Source organism: Rhodnius prolixus, unplaced genomic scaffold (assembly GCF_049639745.1).
Source record: "Rhodnius prolixus isolate KJV_2025 unplaced genomic scaffold, Rpr scaffold_1, whole genome shotgun sequence".
Lineage (NCBI taxonomy): Eukaryota > Metazoa > Arthropoda > Insecta > Hemiptera > Reduviidae > Rhodnius > Rhodnius prolixus.
Window position 1 is genome coordinate 53,447,325 of NW_027411581.1, and position 19,187 is coordinate 53,466,511.

Sequence of the window (19,187 nt, forward strand, 5' to 3'; positions counted from 1 at the left end):
TTGGTCAACTGAGCTGAACCTCCCCTCTCCAGGAGGAGAACATTTTAATTGAAAAAGTCCATCCATCATCTCAAGTTCGAGTAGAACTTTGGCGTAGGCGTTCGGTTTGTTTTTTAGTCCATACAAAAGTTATGCAGAGTATTATTTTGTAACTTATGACATCACTATGAAAAATGATGCCTTAATTACAAACATATCACATGTCAGAATATTAATAGAAAATGAACTAATATAAATAATGATTTCTCATATTAATTGCGTAATTTATTCCAGCCAAAGAAAAATGAATACCTCTTACTAATTATATCAACACGGTAAACACATTAACATTGCACAGATGCTATTTTATTAATAAAATTCCAGCTTTTCCGGCAGAGTGGACTGTTTAGAGCAGAACAAGTAGAAAATCAGAGTTGTGTTTACGAAAAATATCTAGTTCCAGTCTTCAGATGCCCTAAACTTGACGGCTGTTCGAACAAATCAGAACAGTCTAAGCTCTTCGAACCTAGATACTGACCTAACAACTTGCAGCTCAAACACTCTGTCTTCAGACAAGTCTTACGAGTCTCTTTAGTCCCCAGTGCCCATTAAGGGACTGCTGGAATCTGTGAGGAGATATCTTTGAATAGCTCAGAAAGGCCTACAGCCTTACAGAAGATTCGTCTCAGCAATTATTATTACTGAAATCGTTCTGAAAAATTCTCTATCTGAGTAAGAAATAGCCATCAATAAGCAATAAGGATAGTGGCGTAACCTGAATTTTGACCCACAACATGTAATCATTCCTCAAAAACCCTCCTTCTTCAGGCTTCAGTCTCTCCACCTCCATAACCTGTCTGCGTCCTCTATCATGCTCGGCAAGGCATTTGAATATGTATTTCAATTTAATATTAGCGGTACCATTTTAGCAGAGAGAGCGTTACCGAAAGCATTATCTGTAATGGTGAAGGTTGCGTGGGTGGCGCTCAGTGAGGGCAAAGAGTGGTGGATGAAGAGAGACAAAAATAACCTTCCTTTAAAAGAAATGGAATCTTAGAATTGGTACGCCTACTGTGAAACAACAATTGGCAAATTGTAACAAATAGCAAGTTTAAACGCTCAGAGTAAACCTTATTTTCACTTTTTTTCTCTTACAGACATGGAAAATATTTTGATTTTTTTAGATTTTAACTTTTCACCAGTGATATCCGTTTTTAGATGCTCTGGAACTCAAGTTCCTGGATTTTTAGAAACTGGACAAGGAATAAAAAACATACTTTAACTTTACATATCGTTTAGGGAATCGATCTAGAGCAGTGATGGGCAAAGTACGGCCCGCGGGCCAACTTCGGCCCGCGAAAGTATTTAATCCGGCCCGCCGAGGGTCCATCGACATGGATAGTATATGGCCCGCTATAATTACGTTTTGACGGTCGAGAAGTATAAAGTAGATTCTACTTAGTAGAATAATAGATGCATAACCTTATAGGTGAAGCTAAACTAGCCGCGTAGTTACACAAGTGTGTAATGCTGTAATGTTTTTATAACATTATAATTAAAAGCTTTAACACAAAATGCATTTTTTCTATAATTCTGGCCCTCCTCTAGAATTTCTTAAACTTTGTGGCCCCCCATTAAAAAAGTTTGCACACCACTGATCTAGAGACTCGACAAAACTCCTCAACCACATGTATTACCATACTGAGGGGAATTTCCCATCTTTTTTTTACCTTATCTGGAAAAAAAACTCTTGAAGTTTTTCTTTGAACTTCCGGTAATCATTGAGCAGATCTACTTGAAACATTTTTCCAAAAAAATTGATTTAGGAAATTTCAGTAATTTTGGAGGAGTAGACTTCCAAGAACTATTGAAGTATAGTGTAAGGGGTCCTTTTATATTATAAAATTCAAATTTTGATAAAATTTACAGATATTTCCTCTAAAATTGTAGCAAGTCGCGGAAGTGACGTACCAGTTTTTTTAACTAACGCTTATTGATCTGCGAAGTTTGATATCAAATTCCACGCATTTAGAATGGTTAGTTCGTTATTGCTTTTTTTTATATATTTATAACGCTCGGCCAGCTATACCGTATATCGAATTGAAAGCTTATCCCTGACAAAACAAAACATAAATTGGACATAAAAATGCCAGTAGAAGGCCATTAATTTGAAGTGTAACAAGCCCATTCATATTTCGGAATATTTTTGATTACGAACAGAATTCTTGGTACAATAGCTACCCAGCAGTATCTGTCTGTCTGTATATCTGTCCGAGAATACATATCAGGCCAATCGAAATTCAATTAACCTCCTCTTGTCTGCAATAACAAGATTAAAAATATTACATATTGATCGAAAACGACCATACTGAAAGAGTACATTATGTTAGGGACTAGACAGGCTATTGAAGGAAGATGCTGTTGTACAGGCTGAGCAAAAGATTACGGCCAAGATAAGAAGCAGGCCTTGTGATGTGAAGGGCAGGGTAAGGCCTTGGATGGGGTGGGAGGGCGCGTACGTATGATAAAGGACGGTTACGCCCCCTCTTTCTGAGCTAGAGATAAGGGGGAGGGCGAAAATCCAATGATATCTTGATCTGAAACTCCCTTTATGTACAAGATCTCGTTTTTCCTTTATGTTCTCTTAACAAACTGCTTTACAAATCTGTTCGTCTATTTTATTTTTAGACATTATTATTTTTCAAAGAATTAACTTTAAATACAACTTTAGAATAAAATATGACATTTAACATCGCTAAAATACGATCTAAAAAATGTGGTACAGTCAGAAATGGCCGTTTTACAATTAAAAAAATTATTAAACCAAATTAAGTGGTTATTAAAAAAGGTGGAAAATATACTGAATCTCTACTTTGACTAAAAGGAATTATAGCGATTATGAATTTTAGTGAAATTTGAGTTCTTTTTGCTTGTGAATTTGAGTAAACAGGCGAAATGGGAAGTGTCAATCTGATATTTCAATTCGGTGATAAAATGAGACCTGATTATAGTTTTTGGACGAAATCTGCAAAAGCTCTTTTTTAAGCGACAAACGCCCATGGCACGCACATATGTAAGTAGATCTATAATTCTACCTAAAACGCGCTTTCCATGAAAATGGATCTTAGGACAGTTCTGGGGACAAGGATCCTTTTTAAAGGGCATAAGTTATGAATGGCCACATCACCTACATGAGACTTATACGAATTCAAAGTCGATTACGTAAATTACAATGAGAGTCAGCCAGGTGTTGTCACACAATCAAACTTTTAAATATTTTTCAAAATAAAGCTTGATAGTTTTTAAAACATCTTTCTGCTTATTTTCTGGATCGGGCGCTAATACCGTTCCTTGCGTTTGCAACGAAAAACCCCTGCACCAAAATAGCTTGAAGATAATTTGATTAAATATCTTCTACGTTACCTATTTGTCTTCAATTGTACTCTATTGCATGCCTGTATTTCAGCTAGAATTACATACCTGAAACAAACAGAAAAAGAAATATAAAATACCAGATGGTATCAATAGTTATTTATGATAAAGGGTTTTTGATATTTTTCTCCAAATTTCCGAAATGAATGTTTAAACATCAAAATTTATAAACAAAGTGATATATATCTTATATTTTCTGTGATTGCAATATTCTTTCATAGCGAGAGTAAGTAAAGATGGAACTTCAAATTATCAATTCGATGAAAACTAATGACAAATTTAGACACGATAGCAATACTTCTTCCAACCGCCAGGAAGAAGAAAACGCAAAAATGATACGTCAGAAGATCTAAAAGGAGAAAGTACAGTTTCCTACTATGTACTGCAAAACGTACATTTATCACTAAACGCTCCAGACTGAAACAAAACAAAGCCCGAGGTCAAAATGAAGGTGAATATTGTACAGAAGACGAAGGTTATAGCCAAATCTCTTGTTATAAATTATACCTTTCACATTTTTATGTAGATAAAAATCAATCTGCCAACTATGTATAATATAAAGCAAAGGATTACAAATGAAACAAAACAGATGATATCAGGGAAGTGGAGAAGGGGTAGAAGTTGGACCCAGAAATCAGATTAGTGGAGTGTAGGAGAAAGCAGTCTCTCTTTAGAAGGCAGTAGAGAATGGCCGCTACTTAATTCTTTCTTCTTCCGCTTGATCAGCTGATAGAAAGGAATTTAATCAATATTGACCCCGTTTATAGTCAGACCGCTCACTGAGATGAACATCAAATTTGCATGTTACAAAAGAATAAAGAATCTAGAAAATTTATTGCAAAAAATATTTTTAAACATAACCTAAAAAATAAAATCGAGCAGAATGGAAAAAAAGAGAAATTAATGCCTGAAGAAGGCTAGTGTGGCCGAAACTTATATATTATTTCATTATTAAACTATTTATTAAAATGGCCCCAAATAACAAAGAGGTTTTACTTGAACCAGTCATCAAGTTAAATCTAGTTTAAAGAAGGAAATTATGTACAGAAAATTGTGACAGATTTTTGAATTTCTACTGAAAACCTTTGGGGAAATACTGAACATTGCGGAAGTCAGTTGCATGTCGGCTAATTCACTTCCGATTGGAACTTTAAATAGAAGACAATATATATAGCTGAAGTGTGCCTGGGACAGATTTAGGAAGACATATCTGCGGGAAGTGGGAGTCGGCCAAGTTACAGAGGGCGTCTGCCCTCGACAGAAGAGAAAGGCCAACTGTTGCCGAGTGTTGTCCTGGTCTAGTAAGGTCGCCGATGATACAGGCTAAATAGACTCAAGAAACTGAAAGCTCTGGCGGCACCAACTGAAGTGCACAAGTTCCTTAAATAGATCTAGCTCCACAGACAGCCCCAGGGAGGCCATATTCTGGCTGGAAGCGGATGTCACAGATTACCGCCTTTCAAGTATTTCCAGCAACACCAACCCCTCCTTCATCAGTTTTATATGCACCCTCTATTTAGTTGAACTAAGTTACTAATCGTTCCAGCTGTCTGTTTGTACGTCGTCCAAAGTTGTCCAATATCCTTTTTGTACTAACTGAAAAGTACTTCCTCCCCTATAGTTAGGGTTCCAGTTAGACGACACACGACAAGACACCTGCTCTCCACACCCCTTTAATTTGTCGTCGTCATATTCACCCTTGATTTGAAGCAGCCACAGCCGTTCCTGGCCTCAACTAACACATCTTGGCGTTAATGGAAGACTTAATGTGAACACCCGGATTGTATTAATCAAATTTACTCCAGCATATTTAGTTCTGTGTCTTCTTCCTGCACTAACATCATAATTTAAAGTTAAAACTCATTCATAGATTCCCATAAATCCTGCCAAAATAATGTATTTCTATCTCTCACACTTAATAAGAGGAAGTATTTGGCAATCTTTTCAGATATTTTGTATTAAGTTTTAACGAAATTTAATCCCCTGAAAACCTGTTTGCGGGTGATCAGAATATCAGCGTAGCTCCAATTTCCTGTTCTGATACTAAAATTTAAACAAAAATTCGTCAACCAGAAATGAAACTTAATAATTTTTCAGTGTTTCGCAATTTTCGTGAAAATGGCTTCCATTGATTTCCTTCAAACTGCGTAGTAAAGGTAAAACATTTTTATTTGAAACGTTTGACAAAAAATAAAAATAAACCAAAAAGAGTATTCATAGAAAATTTGCGATCTTAACGGAATTGTGAACTATTATGTCATTCTGTTCACAACCCTGATCTGGCTTATCTAATTACTTTTTTACCAATCATTAAGTCATTTTCTTCAACAATTTAGATGAGCAATGCCATGAAACAGTATGCGTTTCGTGTTTTGGATGTTTGCATTAACTTGTATTGTAGAGTACTAGTGTTAATCTTTTTTGGTGACTGATTGATTTATCCATGATGGATTAAAGATGATTGCCAATTTCAATCTTTTTATGAATTTATTATTGCCAAGCTTTTAATCCATGGACTAGCTCATCATTAGAGTTTGTACTTAATTAACAAAATGCACTAACATTTTACATGGCAACTATTATACAACCATGAAACAAAATGAAGCTCTAAAGTTTAAATTATACAACCACAACCAATGTGCGATTTGTTAAATCATTAGAATAAGCCCTAAAGATGACCTAGCTTGATCGTACGTTGAAAGCTTGCAAATATAAATAAAAAATAAGGCTGCAATTGGCATTAACTAAGTTTTTTTTATCAAATAATAAAAGTATCATAAAAAGAAGACTTATCTTTTATTCATCCAATTGTATGGTAAGAATAATGAAGCTGATTAAATTATCTTCTTAGGAAGAAACGGATGGAAATAACTTTGAAGAAATCGATTAAATATTTGCAATAAGTTCCTGTATCTACTGTTACAGGAAATTGAAAAAAAGAAGAAGTGAAAGCATCAGAGATAAGGCCAGCATGGTTTCGGGATGCAGGAGAAGATAAATTCTAAAAATACGCACCGACCTTCCTAGCACACACCAGGAGAAAATGTGCTGTGACGTTATACTTATATAAAAACAGAATATTATGCATTTTTAATATTATTTTAACTAAGAGGAATCTCCTTATTTAGAGATTTTAGTCATATCTTTTGCTTTCTACTATCACTCATAAGAAAAAGTTCTGTTACGTGTCCATTTTCTACTAGACAATGTGTTAAGGAGCAGCGAACTAGAAAAAAGTTATTTATTTATTTGCTATTCACAATCTACAAAAAGAATAAAATGTAATAAGGGAACATGATAAAAGAAGACTTAATGACTGGATCAACTTGAGAAGAGAAGCTGCCCACCGGCAACACTCTCGCTGGAGTTTCTTACACTATTGAAGCTGGTCACGAGGCCAACAGCGTTTCAATCGTCGTGGAGGACGCTCTGGAATAGTTTTGGAGGCAAGATTTTGAACAAGAGGATTTGTACGGAATGAAAGAGAGTCAAAGTATTTTCTATATTTAGATTTAGATTCGTCAGTTACGTATGAGATTTTGAGGTCGTTATGGAGGGTGGAGTTAGAGACATAAAATGGAGAATTCGTAATCTGTCGGAGAATTTTTGATTGGAATGAGAATTCTTTGTGAATTGGAATGTTTGGTTGAACCCCACAGCTCAAGTCCGTAAGTCCAGATCGGTTTAAGTACGCTGTTGGATATTAGTCGTTTATGTTCCAGTGGTAGGTTCGAAAAAGGTTATTTCTACTTTACTGGCCTGTGCAAGGCCTAATTGATCTTAAAGGGAGGTGGCTTGACGTCAAAAAGTAAGGCAGACTAGATAGTAGCCATTATTCCGTAATAATATTCATAATACTTATCGCATCACTAGTAATTTTTCATGCAATCGATGTACAACAATCTCTCTGTAGAATTTTAGTAATTCCTGTAAGAAAAAGTTGCGTAAATTTTCCATATTAGATTTTATTTATTATTTGGAGAGTTATTAGTAAAAAAACTTTTCACATCATTTATATTCCAGTTTTAAAAGCGAATTTTACTTAGAAAAGTTTGAGAAAAAAAATTTTCTTTGCCGCTTTTGTAGTTGACTGTTCTGTATGTGTGGATTGTGTGAAGATAAACAAGATGGAGGAAATTGATGATAGGAGGCCTCCGCTAAGAAGAACAATTATTCGAATGTATTCTCTTTGTCGTAGCAGAGACTGCTTCAATTGGTTATTCGACAAGATGGTTCTCTAAGTTAGTTTACTGTGGGACATGTCTGCGACGAAGACGGGTAGGGAGGTTACAATCAGTGGAGTTGAACATGTTTAAAACTCAACAGCGACTACAGCTGAACCGAGCAGATTGAACAACAACAGCTAACTGGATTAAACTGTAGTGGAAGATTGGAGATGTTAACTGCATGGTATAGGCTTGTGCCGAGGAGCGCGCTATAAGCTCCACAACTTCCTGATTCTCTTCGAGTACTTATTTCGTCCTCTTCTTCTTCTTCTTCTTCTTCTTTTTCCCATCATCTAGTCTCTCTCTCTGTTTCTCGCAATGTTCTCTCACCCTGTCATTGGTGTTAATATACGGAAGAGAGTGGCATAGCCACTTCACCATCAACAGTCAGGAGTTAATTTTATTGTCATTAAAGTCTATCAACTCTGCTTTGAACAATTGTACCAATCAGCAGTTCTTAATGTTCACATTGTACTTATATTATCTTTAAAAAATAGTATTTTATTTAATCACTTTCGCTCACTCCTTCCAAGAGGGGGGACTAATCGTTCCGATTTTCGAATTTGAGTTTCAACTAAAACAGTTTTTGAGGTCCCCCATTTTATTTGTTTGTCTGCCTGTTTGAGGTTAACAGTAAATCGCTGACAATTCTAACTTCAAATTTCGGGACCCTATAATGAGATGTTAGTGTAAATCGGACCTAAACTACGTCATAGAACTAATGGTATGCACTAAGCATGCTAAGTTTGAAGGAAATCGTTGAAGAAATTTTCATGGAAATCTCAAGAAAAAACTTGTAAATCGATTCAGTAGAGTTCCAGTTTATCGACTTCGACCAAACCTTATGGTCGCGTTTTCTAAGGGAAATATACAATATTTACTTTCTGTGATTTTCCGTTTCTGAGAATACTGAAGCCCTCAAAATAAAAATTTCTAAAAATAATAATAAAAACTAAAAGAACTAAAACAAATCCGTATGAATGCAATATTTCCTTGTACATGGCGTGAGAAAGAGAGAGTAAAAACTATAGACAATTGAAGGAATAACAAGTTTTCCTCCTTAAAACTAAGTTTAAGAAAGATTCATTAACCCTGCAAGTAAATACGGGTTAACCAAACTAGAAGACAAATGAAACACTCGATAACGACCAAAGAGGTAATAGAGTTGGAATAAGATAGGCGTACTCTCCAAAGGCTTGTAGGTTTACCCACAAAGCAAGGTTATACCCACATGTATATAGGATTATATAAAACCACTAAACCAATAAACGGATTACAAAGCTCCAAAATCCTATAAGGTTTCTCATTAAAGCGAAGAGAATGTACATGTCTGAAGAAGGAAGGATTGGGGTATAGAATCAGCCGAGGGTTGTGTGTGCTGTGGATGTAGAGTTTCTAGACAAGGAAACGGCGAAGTATTAATTGATATCAAGTTATAGTGGAGGAGGTAGAAATGGAGAGAGAGCCAGCGAGAAGAAGGGGGGATGCATCATTACCAAGAGATCGGATGAGTAACATTCCTCTCACATCATCATGATAGAGTCCCTGGTCGCTCCTACATTACACCAATATAGAGCTAACAACATTTCCAAAACCATATTAGCACGTCGGCAAGCTTTTAGAAAGGTTTTCACAAGTCTTGATCACTCTCGGCTCTGCTGAATCCCCTGCCAGTATCAAGCCTCACAAATAATGGATTTAAAAAGAATTACATTACGCATTTCCATCTCTTGTTTCTGCTGTATTTCAAATAAGTGTATGAAAAATTGGATATAATGTAACAATTAGAGAAGTAAGTCTTAGGATGGGGTTCCCTGCCATGGATTACTCCAGGGATTTTTAACAATTATTTGGGGCTGCCTAAGCAACCAGTCCCGAAAATATACGGCGCCCCAACGTACAGCATATTCTCTGCCTTCAATGACAAAGGTGGTTAATAAGTGTTTAAGTCTTGAAATCAGTGTCGCTAATTACGTCTCTTATTGTATTTTACCATTATTTCTTGATGTGTAAGAGGGTCGCAGCGATTTGCACAGAAGGTAGTCCACCTGGAGCCGTTGTCGATGGTGCAGATCTTGGTGGTATTAGCAAATTCTCCTAGGAGAGTTGGAGGACCATGGATTTCATCCCTTTGAAGAAATGAAGGTGCCGACTTGTTAACTAAACTCGTTTCTTTGCTCTCGCCATCTCTCAGTGACAATGCTAAAATTAAAGACTCTTTAGATAAGAAGTGGATGACGGAAATGAAGAAGAGAAATGGAAAAGGAAGAGGAAAATTGCTACGCTGGATGTTTCCTTCGGAGAGGCTTGTTCCGAATGCTAATATTCCACGCATAAGAAGCGCTCGCCTCAGAAGTGTGGCACGCTGATATGTACCTAATGTCATACGGCTGACATGACAAATGAGTATTTAATAAGATGATGACGTAGCTTTTCGACTATGATTTATGAATGCCATTATAAGGGAAATGAAACTTACTATAAAGTCTATATTTAAAATATGTGATATAAATGATAGCATTGCATGAACTATGTTACAATCAAAGGGAATAAGCCAACTTTTCGGTTTTAACACGCAGACTCCACAGCATTCTTGGAATCACTCGCAGAACCAGACTTAAATAACATCAATTTACCGAAGAACGTATAGAATGTATTTCCGAGTAACTTGTCACTTTTTCTCTAAAAGTGCCAAACACAGAGTGGATTATGAATCGTAGAACAAACAAGATTACTGAATTCGCTGCCATATGCAAATAATATTTAAAAAATGGGGAATTTATATTGAACATTTTTCTATAAAATAACTAGCTGACCCGGCAAACGTTGTTTTGCCATGTATGTTATTTCTAGGAAACATTTTTATAGTTAAATAAAAATAATTATCTACTATAAGTGTGCAGGGAAGTATTTATAATCGAATGCATTATAAAGAATAAAAGTATGTTTTATTTAGGTTAATAAATAAATCTTTATTAGAGTAACGAATATATTTTAAACAACAGTCTTTGATAGCTATCTAAACATCAAAAATAAATATTTATATTTTTACTATCAATTATGGCAGTTGAAAAAAAAAAAAATTAATCTCTTAGCGCAATAGAGTGTACAATATTTTTGGTTAGTTATTTTTGGCTTTAGCCAACACAAACAAACTGGATGGTTTTCCCACGCGAGAACATCGCACATATAGTTGTCCGTGGGAGAAGCACGGTGTTTCCAAATCTAAGCCACATACAGACAATGTTTGTCCTTGTGACTTATTGATTGTCATAGCGAATGCCAATCTAATTGTGAATTGAGTGCGTTTGAATTCAATTGGCACATCTGTAGGAATCATAGGGATTCGTGGCAGCAACACATTTTCGCCTTGAAACTTGCCATTCAAGATGATGGCTTCAATAACGTTTTTCATTAATTTTTTAATGACTAATCGTGTGCCATTACATAGCCGTGGTGGGTTTAAGTTTCGAAGTAGAATAATCGGAGATCCAACCTTCAATTGTAAATGATGTGGTGGCATGCCTGGCAAATCCAATGAATTTAAGAACTCAATTGGATAATTCACAGTCCCGTTGGTATCGCAAACTGCATCGATAGATTTATATGACACCAAGTCCCCAGGCAACAGCTGTTGTATCTTTAAATTTAACCCATTGACGTCCACATTTTTAGCTGCCAAGATCGCTCTTTCTGCCAGCCACTTATGATTTGCATATTGTGTGTGTACGTCGGGAAATATGTGATCGATGAGACTATTTTGCGAGTCGATGATTGTGCAGAAGTCCGTCTGTAATTTTATGCATCCAGTATTTTCATGTACAGCAACTTTCCCATCGCCAATATCTAACAGTTGTTTAGAGAAAGTTTCGGCGGATGGATCCTGAAGCATTTGAACGCGCATGTTCACCGTCAGTTGTACTTTTTCAACATTACGCCATAGTCGCGATGATTTTAAGCACGCGTTGATTTCATCAGCGTAGGTTGAACGCGGAATAACGGAAAGTGTTTGTCTGAAATCACCTGAAAGGAGTAACAAAGTGCCGCCAAATAGTTTATCGTTGTTTTTTATATCCTTTAATGTCCTATCCAATGCCTCAAGCGAATGTTTGTGTGCCATAGTGCATTCATCCCAGATAATAATTTTACATTGTTTCAGCACTGTGGCCATAGACGATTGTTTTTTTATGTTGCACACTGCATCTGGATTATTTTTAATGTTTAACGGCAGCTTAAATGCTGAATGAGCTGTTCTGCCTCCATCTAATAAAGTTGCTGCAATGCCAGAAGATGCAACGGCCAATGCGATGCCATTTTTTGATCGTATCTCGGCAAGAAGTAGCGAAATAAGAAATGTTTTGCCAGTCCCACCTGGTGCATCTAAAAAAAAGAATCCTCCTTGTCCTGCCGAAACTGCCAGCATGATACGGTCGTAGATAATTTTTTGTTCATCATTAAGTAGTGGAACATTGCGGCTAACAATGCTCGCCATTTGTACAGTATCGTACTGTAGTTCACGATTCATATCTGTGTTGAGTAAATCAGATGCACTTCGATTCGGTGAGCCCATACCGAAATGACTGATTGGTAAATTCGCAATAGCAATGCAAAGATCCTCGATAGCAATCAATGCTTCATTGTACATTGCTTCACTGAATGATATTGTTAGATCGTTGCACCTTGTACGATGTCGATACAATATATCATCAGTCATTGAATCTTTGTGATTATCCCACAACATTTGTGCTCGGGCCGGGAAACATGTAGTCAGTACTATAGCAAATAGTAGACGAATTTGTGTTCCTGTGCAGTTTAATGCTGCTTCAGCAAGCATGCTGTCCCAATGATTGTCGTCTTCTAGCAAGCCTAGAGCAAGGCATGCATCTTTATACGTATGATACTGTTGTCCATCTACCTTCCGTATATCTTGAAATGACAATGGTCCGGTGACATTAACCAACAATAGTCGCAGATAAAAGCACTCAGTCTGCCTTGGATTGACGGTATATACACGACCCAAACTATTTGATTTGAATAAACCGGGGCACGCATCAACTGGTATCCCTTTCTTGCGGGGTATCCATTTTTTCGATTGAGCCCATGTAAAATACCGCGGAACTTCAGAATAGAGCAGTGTTTGTGCGAAGGCACCAAAAGCATCCGCACGATTGCACAATTCAAAAAATTCGGTGAGCGTAGTTTTCGGTGGATTTATAGCATGATCAAGCGCTGTATCGTTCGTGAAATATACGCGCTGGCCGTTTTCAAGATGGACAGCTAAATGGATAACTGCTGGATCCCGTTCATGAATTGGGAAATCGAAAATACGCCAGAAGCTTCATTGGAACTGATATACCGGCCAATTTGTTAATTCGTGATTTCATCATTTTGATTCAACGGAAGAGAATGAACATTATTATTTTCAATCCGAAATACAGCCATATCACTTCCTTTATTCACATACTTGCAAATATATTTGATACTCTTCACCGAACTGCATGACTCAACATTTATATGAGCATTAAAGGTTTTGCTCAGCAGAGGAGAATATGGTACCACCCAACGATTGTCAACGATGTCTGCGTTGTTGGTAGTTTTAATGAAAGATTGTCCGCCATTTTCCAGATTTTTTATTGTAAGTCATCAAAAAATAAAAAAAAAATTTGCCAAAAAATTAAAGTTTATAATTAACAAATAAAAAATAGGGGTTGATCGTAGAGGGGTGAAAAGTTGAGAGTAATATGAGATTTTTTATTGTAAGTCATCACAAAAAAAAAAAAAAATTTTACTAAAAAAAATTAAAGTTTACAAATAAAATATAAGGGTTGAACGTAGAGGGGTAAAAATTTAGGGTTGTATGTATTTTTGTATGATGTGTCATAAAATAATAAAAACAAAAAATTTTGCCTAAAAAATAAAAAAAAAAATTTAGGGGTGGACTACCCTTAACATTTAGGGGGATGAAAAATAGATGTTGGCCGATTCTCCACCCTGGCCGACAATCACGCTAAGGATCACAAAAATCGATCGAGCCGTTTCGGAGGAGTTCAAGTTCGAACACCGTGACACGAGAATTTTATATATTAGACTTAACAAAAACTTACAGTTTAAAATGTTAAGTATAAGGGTTGATTAAACGCCAAAAGGTACACAAATCAGCGAGTACCCAACATTTCATTAATACTTCATTAATATTTAAGTAATTCTACTGCATTAATTTTCATTAATAAGTTATTTTTTAGAATTTATTAGATATCACAGACCCTTATGCTGGCCATTTTCGTCTACAAAATATATGTAGTAATATATGTATATGTATACAAGTAGCACTGTAGATTGACAGTAATATCTAGTTATTTATAATGATCAAACTATTAATTACAGGTTAAAAAGAAAAACGTTATAAAAAATAAAATAAAAATATGAGGCTAAAAAATTCAAAACCTTGTTTAAAAAAATGCTTACACCAACTTACATCAATGATTTTGTTTATTTTATTAATTTATTTTTATTTCTTAAATAAAAATCGTCGGTTTAAGCTCATTCTTCGATTAAAGTAATTGTTATTGTATGAAGTAGTCAAACGATTATAATAATAGGAATAATTATCTGGCTTTATCGCAAATAATATAGTTTTCTTCAATTACATTCTCCATCTAGGTGTTCTTCCCACAATGTTGTATATATGTAATATAAAGTAAATAAGATATGCATATATTTAGGACAGCTAATTATTCCAGTATTTTACTATAAGTAAAATTAGGGGGACTAAATTAAATTAAAACTGTCCGGTAGGACAGTTGTATAAGGGTTGACCATCAAAAACTGCACGAAAAAGTGTAACGTTGAAAAACACCCAACTTTGACAATTTTTTTCTATTTTTCTATAAAAGATAAAATTCCCAAATTTTCTTTATAATATAGGGCAAATCCTCCTTTATAACTGTAATTTTTTTGCAACCACCCAGATCTAATAGGTTTCGAGAAAAAAGTTGCCGAAAATGAGCAAAAACGGCTTTTTCAAAAAATTTTCTTGTTCTTGTTCTTCTTCTTCTTCTTCTTCTTGTTGTTCTTGTTGTTACCTTTTTTGTAAACAACGTAGCGCCTAAACGCGTGAACCGATTTTCATGAATGAGGTGTCATTCGATTCGGAATTTTATGTAGATGTGCCTTTTGGGGGTCTCGGCCCTGTACATTGAATGGGAGAGGAGTTAGCCCCCTTTATGTAAGGCCCCCTCCAAAATTATTATTACTAATTACTCTGTAAATCTTGGCCCGATTTTGATAAAATTTGGTAGGATGATAGGGTTAGGGCTCCCCTACCTAACAGTAAAGCGACGATCTGCTCTTACACTTGTTAAGGGGAAGTATAGCAATCGTTTCAAATTATCGACACGTGAACCGATTTTCATGAATGAAGTGTCATTCGAATCGAAATTTTGTACAGATTTGTACTTTAAAAGTCTCGACGCTATGCCTCATAAGGAGGGGAGTTCGCCCCACCCAAATAAGGCCCTTTCTAAAACTATTATTACCAATATTTCTACAAAGCTTAGTCCGATTTTGATAAAATTTAGCACGAAGAAGTGATTAAAGCTCCTCTATGTGGCTGTGAAGTGCCATCATGCTCTTACACCTACTAAGAGGAAGTACTGCAATCGTTAAAATTATCAGAGTGAACCGATTTACATCAATGAATTGTCGTTCGATTCAAAATCTTTGCCTTTTAGGGAGAAGTACTGTAATCGCAGTTTATTTTTCTTGCTCCTTTTAAAAGGAAGTACTGAAATCGCAGTTTAATTTTGCTATTTACGTACAAATACCTTCCTATTTTATTCAAAACGCTTTCTCAAAAAAATGGTTATTGAGGATGGTTTGGGGACCGCAACTATAATCATTCTTTAAAAAGATCTCTCCAGTGGTAGTTACGGTTCCGATTTAACACCTTATCAGGTTATAATGATAGAATAGCTTATTACAAATTTTAAAAAATCTGTAAAGCAGACGTAACTTTGCAAATAGACAAAAAGGAAAATCTATCCAAAAGGTACAAAAATCTCCTTAACAAAAACTTACAGTTTTAAAAGTTAAGTATAAGGGTTGATTAAACGCCAAAAGGTACACAAATCAGCAGTTCCCAACATTTCATTAATACTTCATTGATATAATTTAAGTAATTTTACTGCATTAACTTTTCCTTCACATTTTTTAGAATTTATTAGATGTCACAGACCCTTATGCTGGCCAGTTCATTCATAATATTTTTTTATTATAATTATGATAAAATGAGTGATGAATTATTCTGAGTAGTCACATATACATGCATGTTAAAGTAGAAAAAAACAAAGTTAGAGTCGGCCACTTTTTAAATTTCAATCACGGAGGATTCAAAACAATATTTCAGTCTTAAATTCGTCTTACCGAAATATTCGTGAGCACAAATAACATACATTTAATAACAAGTAGATTATTCAACAATATTTACTCATTTCTCAATTGTAATTTAATTTAGTCCCCCTAATTTTACTTATGGTAAAATACTGGAATAATTAGCTGTCCTAAAAATATGCATATCTTTATTTTCTTTATTTTATATTACATATATATAACATTGTGGGAAGAACACCTAGATTGAGAATGTAATTGAAGAAAACTATATTATTTGCGATAAAGCCAGATTATTTATTACTTATTATTACAAACGTTTGACTACAACATAAAATAACAATTACTTTAATCGAAGAATGAACTTAAACCAATGATTTTTATTTAAAAATAAAAATAAATGCATAAAATTATTGATGTAAAAAAAGTTTATGAATTTTTTAGCCTCTTATTTTTTTTATATTTTTTATAACGTTTTCTTTTTAACCTGTGATTAATAGTTTGATTATTATAGATAAATAGATATTACAGTCAATCTAAGTTAAATGGTGTGCTACTTGAGTAAATATTTTGTAGACGAAAATGGCCAGCATAAGGGTCTGTGACATCTAATAAATTCTAAAAAATGTGAAGGAAAAGTTAATGCAGTAAAATTACTTAAATTATATCAATGAAGTATTAATGAAATGTTGGGAACTGCTGATTTGTGTACCTTTTGGCGTTTAATCAACCCTTATACTTAACTTTTAAAACTGTAAGTTTTTGTTAAGGATTACAATAGAGAAATGAATAATTATTGTTTAATAATCTACTTGTTATTAACTGTGTGTTAATTGTGCTCACAATATTTCGGTAAGACGAATTCAAGACAGTAGCCTACTCTAACTTTATCTTTACTTTAACGTATATATGATTTATCATAATTATAACAAAAAAATAATATAAATGAAGTGGCCAGCATAAGGGTCTGTGATATCTAATAAATTCTAAAAAATAACTTATTAATGAAAATTAATGCAGTAGAATTACTTAAATATTAATGAAGTATTAATGAAATGTTGGGTACTCGCTGATTTGTGTACCTTTTGGCGTTTAATCAACCCTTATACTTAACATTTTAAACTGTAAGTTTTTGTTAAGCAGATTTTTGTACCTTTTGGATAGATTTTCATTTTTGTCTATTTTACAAAGTTACATATCACTGGAGAGATCTTTTTAAAAAATGATTGTAGTTGCGGCTCCCAAACCATCCTCAATAACAATTTTTTTGAGAAAGCGTTTTGAATAACATAAGAAGGTATTTGTACGTAAATAGCAAAATTAAACTGCGATTTCAGTACTTCCTTTTAAGAGGAGTAAGAAAAATAAACTAGGATTGCAGTACTTCTCCCTAAAAGGCAAAGAGGCAAAGATTTTTTAATCGAACAATTCATTGATTTAAATCGGTTCACTCATTGATAATTTAAAAGATTGCAGTACTTCCTCTTAGTAGGAGCAAGAGAATCAGCAACGTAGAGGAGCTTTAACCACTCATTTGAGCTGAATTTTATCAAAATCGGACTAAGCGTTATAGAAATATTGGTAATAATAGTTTTAGAAAGGGCCTTACTTGGGTGGGGCAAACTCCCCTCCTTATGAGGCACGGTGCAGAGACTTTTAAAGTGCAAATCTGTATAAAATTTCGATTCGAATGACACTTCATTCATAAAAATCGGTTCACGTGTCGATAATTTGAAACGATTGCTATACTTTCCCTTAACAAGTGTAAGAGCTGATCGCCGCTTTAATGTTACGTAGGGGAGCCCTAACCCTATCATCCTACCAAATTTTATCAAAATCGAGCCAAGATTTACAGAGTAAGTAGTAATAATAATTTTGGAGGGGGCCTTACATAAAGGGGGCTGACTTCTCTCCCATTCGATGTACAGCGTCGGGACCCCCAAAAGGCACATCTACATAAAATATTGAATCGAATGACACCTCATTCATAAAAATCGGTTCACGCGTTTAGGCGCTACGTTGTTTACAAAAAAGGTAACAACAAGAACAACAACAACAACAACAACAAGAAGAACAAGAACAAGAACATTTTTTGCAAAAGCCGTTTTTGCTCATTTTCTGCAACTTTTTTCTCGAAACCTATTAGATCTGGGTGGTTGCAAAAAAATTACAGTTATAAAGGAGGGTTTGGAGTAAGATTTAAAGAAAATTTGGGGATTTTATCTTTTATAGAAAAAGAGAAAAAAATTGTCAAAGTTTGGTGTTTTTCAACGTTACGCTTTTTCGTGCAGTTTTTGATGGTCAACCCTTATACAACTGTCCTACCGGACAGTTTTAATAATATCCCTTACTTTTCTGTTTCTGACTTACATTAGAAGCAAAAATTTACAAATTAAAACTGTCCGGTAGGACAGTTGTATAAGGGTTGACCATCAAAAACTGCACGAAAAAGCGTAACGTTGAAAAACACCCAACTTTGTCAATTTATTTCTCTTTTTCTATAAAAGATAAAATTCCCAAATTTTCTTTAAATCTTACTCCAAACCCTCCTTCACAACTGTAATTTTTTTGCAACCACCCAGATCTAATAGGTTTCGAGAAAAAAGTTGCCGAAAATGAGCAAAAACCGCTTTTTCAAAAAATGTTCTTGTTCTTGTTCTTCTTGTTGTTACCTTTTTTGTAAACAACGTAGCGCCTAAACGCGTGAACCGATTTTCATGAATGAGGTGTCATTCGATTCAATATTTTATGTAGATGTGCCTTTTGTGGGTCCCGACGCTGTACATCGAATGGGAGAGGAGTTAGCCTCCTTTATGTAAGGCCCCCTCCAAAATTATTATTACTAATTACTCTGTAAATCTTGGCCCGATTTTGATAAAATTTGGTAGGATGATAGGGTTAGGGCTCCCCTACGTAACATTAAAGCGGCGATCAGCTCTTACACTTGTTAAGGGGAAGTATAGCAATCGTTTCAAATTATCGACACGTGAACCGATTTTTATGAATGAAGTGTCATTCGAATCGAAATTTTATACAGATTTGCACTTTAAAAGTCTCGGCACCGTGCCTCATAAGGAGGGGAGTTTGCCCCACCCAAGTAAGGCCCTTTCTAAAACTATTATTACCAATATTTCTATAACGCTTAGTCCGATTTTGATAAAATTC

The 19,187-nt window shown here is 34.9% G+C and overlaps 2 protein-coding genes across 4 annotated transcripts in view; both read right to left on the minus strand.

The window, feature by feature from the left end:
- Positions 1-19,187, minus strand: part of LOC141461949 (roundabout homolog 2-like) — a 333,376-nt gene that overhangs the window by 149,075 nt on the left and 165,114 nt on the right. The gene's annotated exons all lie outside the window — the stretch shown is intronic.
- LOC141461933 (ATP-dependent DNA helicase pif1-like) lies at positions 10,457-12,667 on the minus strand. Its single transcript, XM_074143415.1, has one exon. The coding sequence runs from the start codon at positions 12,469-12,471 to the stop codon at positions 10,759-10,761; it is 1,713 nt and encodes a 570-aa protein (XP_073999516.1). The 5' UTR covers positions 12,472-12,667; the 3' UTR covers positions 10,457-10,758.